The sequence below is a fragment of the Primulina huaijiensis genome, chromosome 15 (assembly GCF_012295235.1).
Source record: "Primulina huaijiensis isolate GDHJ02 chromosome 15, ASM1229523v2, whole genome shotgun sequence".
Classification (NCBI taxonomy): Eukaryota; Viridiplantae; Streptophyta; class Magnoliopsida; order Lamiales; family Gesneriaceae; genus Primulina; species Primulina huaijiensis.
In genome coordinates this window covers 7,770,907-7,778,641 of record NC_133320.1, presented here as the reverse complement: position 1 = coordinate 7,778,641, position 7,735 = coordinate 7,770,907, and the positions used below count along the sequence as shown (strand labels likewise).

The 7,735-nt window shown below is 35.0% G+C and overlaps 2 protein-coding genes across 2 annotated transcripts; one reads left to right on the top strand and one right to left on the bottom strand.

Annotated features, from left to right (window-relative positions):
- Positions 1-811: 811 nt before the first annotated feature.
- Positions 812-2,863, top strand: LOC140958956 (exocyst complex component EXO70B1-like). Its single transcript, XM_073416601.1, has one exon. The coding sequence runs from the start codon at positions 916-918 to the stop codon at positions 2,701-2,703; it is 1,788 nt and encodes a 595-aa protein (XP_073272702.1). The 5' UTR covers positions 812-915; the 3' UTR covers positions 2,704-2,863.
- A 221-nt stretch (positions 2,864-3,084) lies between these two features.
- LOC140958957 (GDSL esterase/lipase At2g31550-like) lies at positions 3,085-6,090 on the bottom strand. The gene is made up of 3 exons (XM_073416602.1): positions 5,312-6,090; positions 4,310-4,565; positions 3,085-3,976 (listed from the first exon to the last, which is right to left on the bottom strand). Exons 1-3 carry the CDS (start codon positions 5,954-5,956, stop codon positions 3,780-3,782), a joined length of 1,098 nt encoding a protein of 365 aa, XP_073272703.1. The 5' UTR covers positions 5,957-6,090; the 3' UTR covers positions 3,085-3,779.
- Between the last annotated feature and the right edge of the window lie 1,645 nt (positions 6,091-7,735).

Below are 7,735 nucleotides of genomic sequence, written 5' to 3'. Positions count from 1 at the left end.
TGCATGTATACCGTCTGAAGTTTATAATTTTTTTATCACCATTTCTCCATTCATGCATTTATTTCAATCTACTCTTACTTAATATTTAATTATTTAATTCAATTATTGTAAATGGACTATATCTATTTAATATATTGAATCACATGAAAAAAATAAAGTTATTAATCAAATGTTAGATCATTACCACCTATGTACTAACATCAAACTTACAATATTCAAAATAAAATTATTATCACAATCAAATTGTGAACATACAAATATATCCAACTTTTCATAATCTCTAACACTGATTCTTAATCGTAGACAACTAATACGTCTTATTATATAATAAATTTCGTATTTGATGTATGATTTGGAATTGAGAATATCAAACAATTAAAATCTTAAAAATGAATCAACATGGGAGAAGCAAGTACATGTTATCATGTCTATACAGTTGTATTAATTTATCTTGGTAATTAATATATTGGTATTGGCAAAAACTTGTGTGAGACGGTCTCACGGGTCGTATTTTGTAAGACGGATATCTTATTTGGGTCATCCATGAAAAGTATTACTTTTTGAGTTGGTCTTTTGTGAGACGGTCTCACAGATAAAGATTCGTAAGATCGTCTCACAAAAGACCTACTCATTGGTATTTGGTAATTCAATCAAATAGAACAAAATTTAACGTTATGAGATTAACTTAAAAGCTTATATATTCATTTTTATTACTTTCAAAATTAATTTAATTTATATATTTACACTAAATATATTAATTTTGGAAAGCTTTTTTTATTTTATGTTTTTGCATATAAAAGTCAAACCAATAATAATAACGACGACGACTTCTTAAGGTCAACTTATGCAGTTGCTCAGAATCGCCATTTTAGTTCAAAATTCAAGAATCAAACGCCGCTAACATCAACTGAAACAATGGCGGAAGATGGAGAGGAGAAGCTGATAGCCGCAGCCCTCCTAGTTGCTAAAACTATCGGCCCGAATGATGCCACCAGTGACGAGATTCTAAAGGTATTCAACGGAAGACTACGGGAAAAACTGGCTCACGAAGACCCACGCGGCGGCTCCACGGGACTGTTACAAAATTTCAACGCTCTCCACCGTCAGATCTCCCGTTACCTGTCTTTAGACCGCTCCATCTGGTCAAAGTCCGCCGATTCCTCCTGCTTTCTCGATGCTGTCGACCAGTTAATCGCCGTTGTCCGTGATTGGGCCCCATTCACCAATGATGAGAACATCTCCTCCTGTCTCGAGCGGGCCGAGTATTTGCTCCAACAGGCGATGTTCCGTTTGGAAGACGAGTTCAAAACCATTTTCGAACGTGGGTCCCAATCGTTTGACTTGAATCATCCCGAATACATCTCGTCGGACGAAGACGACGATGACGAGATCCCTGTGGCGCAGCCAATGAAGGATTACGATTTAGTGTTAGATCTTTTGCCGGCAGGGACTACGAGGGATTTGAACGAGATTGCGAAACGTATGGTGGTTGCAGGGTACGGAAAAGAGTGCTCCCACGCGTACATCTCGTGCCGGAGGGAGTTCATGGAGGAGAGCTTTTCGAGGTTGGGGATGAAGAATCTCAGCATTGAAGAGTTTCAGAATATGCAGTGGGCTCAGCTGGAAGATGAGATTGAGAAATGGATCAAAGCCATTACTGTAGCCCTTCGAATTCTTTTTCCGAGTGAGCGCCGCCTCTGTGATCGTGTATTTTTCGGCTTCTCGTCAGCTGCTGACATTTCATTTATGGAGATCTGCAAGGATTCCACAATTCGTCTCTTGGATTTTGCCGATGTGGTGGCGATGGGGAGCCGGGCGCCGGACCGCTTGTTCAAAGTGCTGGATGTATACGAAACGGTAAGGGACTTGGTGCCCGAATTTGAGTCTATTTTCTCTGATCAATACTCTATGCCTTTGTGGAATGAAATCGTTACCATATGGAGGAGATTGGGGGATCTTATAAAAGAGATCTTTATCGAGTTGGAGAATTTGATCCGTAGTGACCCGGCCAAGACCGAGTTTCCGGGTGGAGGATCACATCCCGTTACGCGATATGTGATGAATTATCTACGTGCTGCATCCCGGTCCCGGAAAACTTTGGAACATGTTTTTGAGGAGAGTGGTGATAATTCCTCTTTAAGGGGTCATATGGCATGGATTCTGAAGCTTCTGATGAGTAATTTAGAGGCGAAATCCGAGATTTATAAGGACCCTGCTCTGTGCTCTTTGTTCTTGATGAACAATGGGAGCTACATCTTACAAAAAGCTAAAGATAATGAGCTGGGAATACTTTTAGGTGATGATTGGATCAAAAAACGCACGGTAAAAGTAAGGCACTACCTCTTGAGCTATCAAAAAAATTCGTGGGGTAAGGTTTTGGATGTACTAAAAATTGACAATAATTCTATATCACCTAATGAAGCATCCAAGATTTTGAGAGAAAAGTTGAAGTTATTTAATTCTTGGTTTGAGGAGATATGCCGGATCCAGTCGACCTGGGTGTTCTATGATGAGATATTGAGAGAGGAGTTGAGGATTTCGGTGACTGAGTCTTTGTCACTGGCATATCGAAATTTCATTGGCAGGCATGAGAGTGTTTCACGTCTAGGAGTGAAACAGGATCGGTATGTACGGTACAGTATAGAAGATATTGAGAACAGGGTCGGTGAGTTGTTTCAAAGGAGTGGCAGTGGAAGAAAGTGAAACGAATAAAAAATGGTACTCTGTGTCATCACACACACACACTCGCACGCACACTGGCTATTGCTTCTTAAATTCTTGTTGTTTTTCCTTGTATCCTTTAGTACTCTATACAACAGTGTAACACAACTTGTGTCACAAAAGAAATCTTGGGTGCTCTTAAGACATGATTTAATCATTCACAAATCCTCATCTGAATTCTGTTAATTCGAGTTAACCTTTAATATATACTGTTTTGAACTTCTGCGTGTACCATCGATTCATAGCATGTTTGTGCTGAATTTTTTATGGGCTGTAGAGCTAATTAAAATGATCAGACACTGATATGCGCTACAAATTCATGTAGCTGGTAAAATTTTGCACAATCTTGTTGGGATTTTGACATCCAAATACCAAGTTTTATTCGCTTATTTCATTTGTAAAAATTTGTACTTTACTAAAATTGTGATTATTGACTAGTATCTGAACAAAGCTGTTTTCCTCACCAGAGTTTTTGACATCCAAGTGCAACTTTAGTTTGTGAAGATTTCTTGTCTTGTTGTTTAATATCCCTCTCCCGCGTCGGTTTGTGGGAGGAGTTCGACGTGGTTTACTAAGGTACATAATAGATTCCACTGGCACCTGGGGTTAGTTATTTTAGTAGTTCAGGAACCAATACAACATAATTGCAAGAAAAGTTTACTGTTAAGAGTTTTACTGCCTCGGATACATAGAAGTTATTATTAGTACACGTTATTCTTATTATCCAGAACTACAACTGGTTTTTGGTGTTCTAACTTGTACTTAGTGAATGATTTTGGGCTATTCCAAATGCCAAGGGTGTTCAACAATGAGCTTAGCAGATTCCATCATGAACAAGTGGTGATTCGGGAAGAAACCTGAGACATGAAAAGCATTAATGCTTGAGACTAGGATAAATTAGCTTTACTTTGGAAGCGAAATATGGTCCGGAACACTGTATTCACTTCTGATAAAGTTTGTAGATTATAATAAGATTAAGAAGGATTTTCAAAGTGTTGAACTCCTTGGAAACTGGTGAGATTTTCTTTGATGAAATTTTCTTGAATCACAACCGCCAGTCAAAGCATGGCAAACTTGGGAAGAAGTTCTCGTGTCAGGTTTATAGCAAGAAACCGATAGGTTGACTCGCTCGGATGAATGCTATCCCAGAACAAGTACTTAGATGGATTTAAACAAATGGGAGTTAATCCATTACACAGAGGTCCTGCTTCCAGTAATCCACTCCCGCAGCACCCTCTTCTAGTTTCCTCAAATCCTGGAAACACAATTTAACATTTCCCCATGTCAATATACTAGACAGACACAGTAAATATGAAATTTGCTATTGTCTTGAAAGATACAGCTGTTGTTAATGACGCATTTAAATCTTATAAACCGTGTAGCAGTTCCTGCAGGACTCTCAGTTGTCACTGCCATATAGTCTGCCACCCGATGCCAGCAATTGAAGTTATGCTTTGTTATTGCATTAGGTGATACGGAATTTCTGATCCGCTACATCACTATAGTTCATGTATCTAATACGGGTCATCGTCGTCCTACATGCTACAGCTAAAATAAGGAACAATAGCAGATTTTGAAGCACCGTTACCATATTTATGTGGGTTGTTGATCATGTGTATAATAGGACTATATATGTCTGCATACAAGATTTTACTCCCACGAAGCTGCACCTCTATTCGTGGTAGCAGTTTCTTTAGTTTGCCGTTGTAAGATTTGGCATCTTTGTTCTCTATGTCAATGCAACTTCTGAGCAACGGCGATTTAGCCGTCATTTGTATAGGTAGGCAACCTACCGGAGGAAGCCCTGATACAACCATTTTCCGACACCCAAGATGATACAGTTCCTGAAATATTACTATGGTATAAATAAAATTTCAAGCTATTTAATGCGATGAAAGTATATTATTACAGAGGACATGAGACGACCCGTCATTGATACTTCAGTATATCTGTATGTAGCGCTTGTGTGGATAATAACCGGTGCACATTTAAGAGTCGTAGATATTATAAAAAAATGTAGTATGTGGTCCAAGTTAGAATTGTCTTTCTTATCGTTGTATTTAGATTGATATTGATATATGAGTAAATCTTTTGTGAGACGGTCTCACAAATCTTACGAGTCAACTTTACCGATATTCACAATAAAAAGTAATACTCTTAGCATAAAAAGTAATACTTTTTCATGGATGACTCAAATAAGATATTCGATTCACGAAATTGATCCGTGAGACCGTCTCACAAGATTTTTTGCGTTGATATATTTAAAGTTGGAGATTTCAATTCTCTGATAACAAAAATATTGATTTGTTCCGCAAATCTAGTTGACAATCGATTTCAAATTACAAATAGACATATGATCATTTTAAATTCATTCATGGAGTCATTCAAAATTATCTCATAAAAAATTTCCTCAAATCAAAATCTTTCGGTTCAAACGTAACCTCAATTTATTCACTTATTTATATAAATGGCCATGGATTATTAATTGCGGAACAGTTATCAGCAATCGGAAATAACCAAGTTCGACAAATAATTTCAGAGCCAAAATCAAATATGAAGTAGTAAAAGAAAGTGGGGGGTGAGACTTAACCTTAACCAGTTTTTGCAGTTTCTTTAGCAGGAAATCTTGATACTCGTTGACACTGAACTGAAACCTTCTTGTGGGTAAATCATAATAGTTAAAAACGAAGTCATTTGTTCCTGCGCTGACAATAACCAAAGCATTACTCATAAATCTCGAGGCATGCGCTTCCCCAAGAACATTCTCGACTCTCTTAACATATTCTTTCAAGTACCCCGGCTGCTTCGATACCGGTATCACCTGTGAAACCAATGAGGTCAGCTCGTCGTACCCTGATCCTGCCGATGCAAAGCTCACTCCGGTGAGTATTTCCTCGTTGGAAAGATAAGGTTGCAAGAATGGAGGGACGGTTTCCTTGAGGCCTTGCATTGATGCCAACATGTCCGTTACGAGTTTTCCATCCGAAAATCTACCTGTTGGGATGTTTCCTGGGAAATCCACCCCATATGGAAGATGATCCCCTCTGAACAGGGTTGTTATGTAGTTGTTGTTGCCAGGATCCACCGTGGAATCGCCGAAAACAAGAATGGATGAGAACTTCGGTTCCGTTTCGCCCTTGCATAGTTCTATGATGATTGTGAACAAGAACAAGGTAATAGGTACCATTGTTCGGAACAACGTTTTCATGGCGATTGTCAGAAAGGATGTACACATTTTTATACTAAAATTTTGGACTGTTTCAATGTGTAAAGAAGGAAAAATTGTGTAGGCTCTGTTGTCTCCATTGATATTTGTATTGGATTTTTGTGTGTTATCCTCGTGAAATTTTTTTTTTTGGGAATGGTACTACAATATAAAGACATGCATGTTTCTGTAATTCTTGATCGGTCACTGGCTTATCTTTATTCGAATTACGGATAAACTCGGCTCATATTTACAATAAAAATAATATTTTAGGTATAAAAAGTAATATTTTTTTTTATAGATGACCAAAATGGAATTATGTCTCACGAAATTGAGCCGTGAGACCGTCTCACATAATTTTTTGTGTTAGAAAATATAATTTGTTTATCTTAAGAGTGTAACTACTAAATTGAAGCCAAAGATAGTTTAAGCTAAGGTAGTGAGATTACTTATATTGTGGGACATGATTTTAGATTGATTTTTTACTAAATTTTGTGAATGATCTGATTGAAGTAACTTCGAGAGATTTTGGGAGTCTTTCAAAATTAGAGATTTCCAAGTCTTTTTTTGGTTTCGATTAGATTCGAGTTCATATTTTATGGGAAGTATTGAGAAAAAGTCACGTAAAAACGAGTTTTCAATTTTTTTACATATTTTTAATGGTGTAGGGAGCTTGATAAATAGTTAAAATATAATAAATATAAGATGAAATGAATAGATTTTATGTAAGGAAGGTTTATCTTAGAGATTTCGATTTTTTAAAAGAAAAAAATTTATTTATTTCAATTTTAACAAGTTAATATTTATTTTATAAAGTGTCATACTTACATTATTTACAAGTTTTGTATTATTATAAGTAATAAATTAAACCTTTTAATAAATATAGTATTTACATAACATAGCTGTAAAAAAATGTTTAATGCCTGTTTATTAACTCAATTAATGCTCATATTAGCTGTATTCAAACTCGAAAATTAATTATTCTGTGGCCGTTTGGTAATTAGTTCATGAATTCTTAACTAATTTGTTATCAATATTCATTTTTATTATTATATGGAAGATGATATTTACAATCCACAATTTGTTAAATAAATACACTCCATTTTGACTTATTACACTAAAAATAGACAAAACTACCCTTAATGTTTTTTTTAGTTCCACCATAAAAATAAACACTTTTAAATCATAATTTTTAAACGTTCATTTATTTTAAATTTTGTTAAAATATTATATTAAGTACAAATAATTTTATTTATTTACACAAAAAATATAATAATTTAAATGGATGATTGGAAAAAAAAATTAAAATAAAGTGTAAAACTTTAATATTATACTCAATAATATTAATTAATCATTTAATCTTGTGAATTATTCTACGTAATCAATTCAATTTATCTATTAGATAGACAAACATAGTGAGGTATTGCGTGACAAATAACAATAAAAATTTATCTTTTTTTAGAATAAAATAATTTTAATCTCTAATTTTGCACTTTTGTTTGTAGTAGCTAAAAATGTTTGATTAGCCATAATAATTTTATAAAAAAAATCAAACTCAAATTGAAATAAATAATTAATTGCAGTAACATCACTAATAAAGAAAGATTAACCATATTACTTTTTATTTTATGTTTCATATCCGTTTGATATCCCAATATTTTTTTAATTGGTTATTTTCAGCTTTCAACGAACCTATATTTTTCGTGAGTGTATAACTTATGGTTTATTGATACCGAACTTACGAAAATTCCAACTTTGAGTTGCTAACTCAACCGAATTTAATTTTAAAATTGTTGAAATTATTTATTC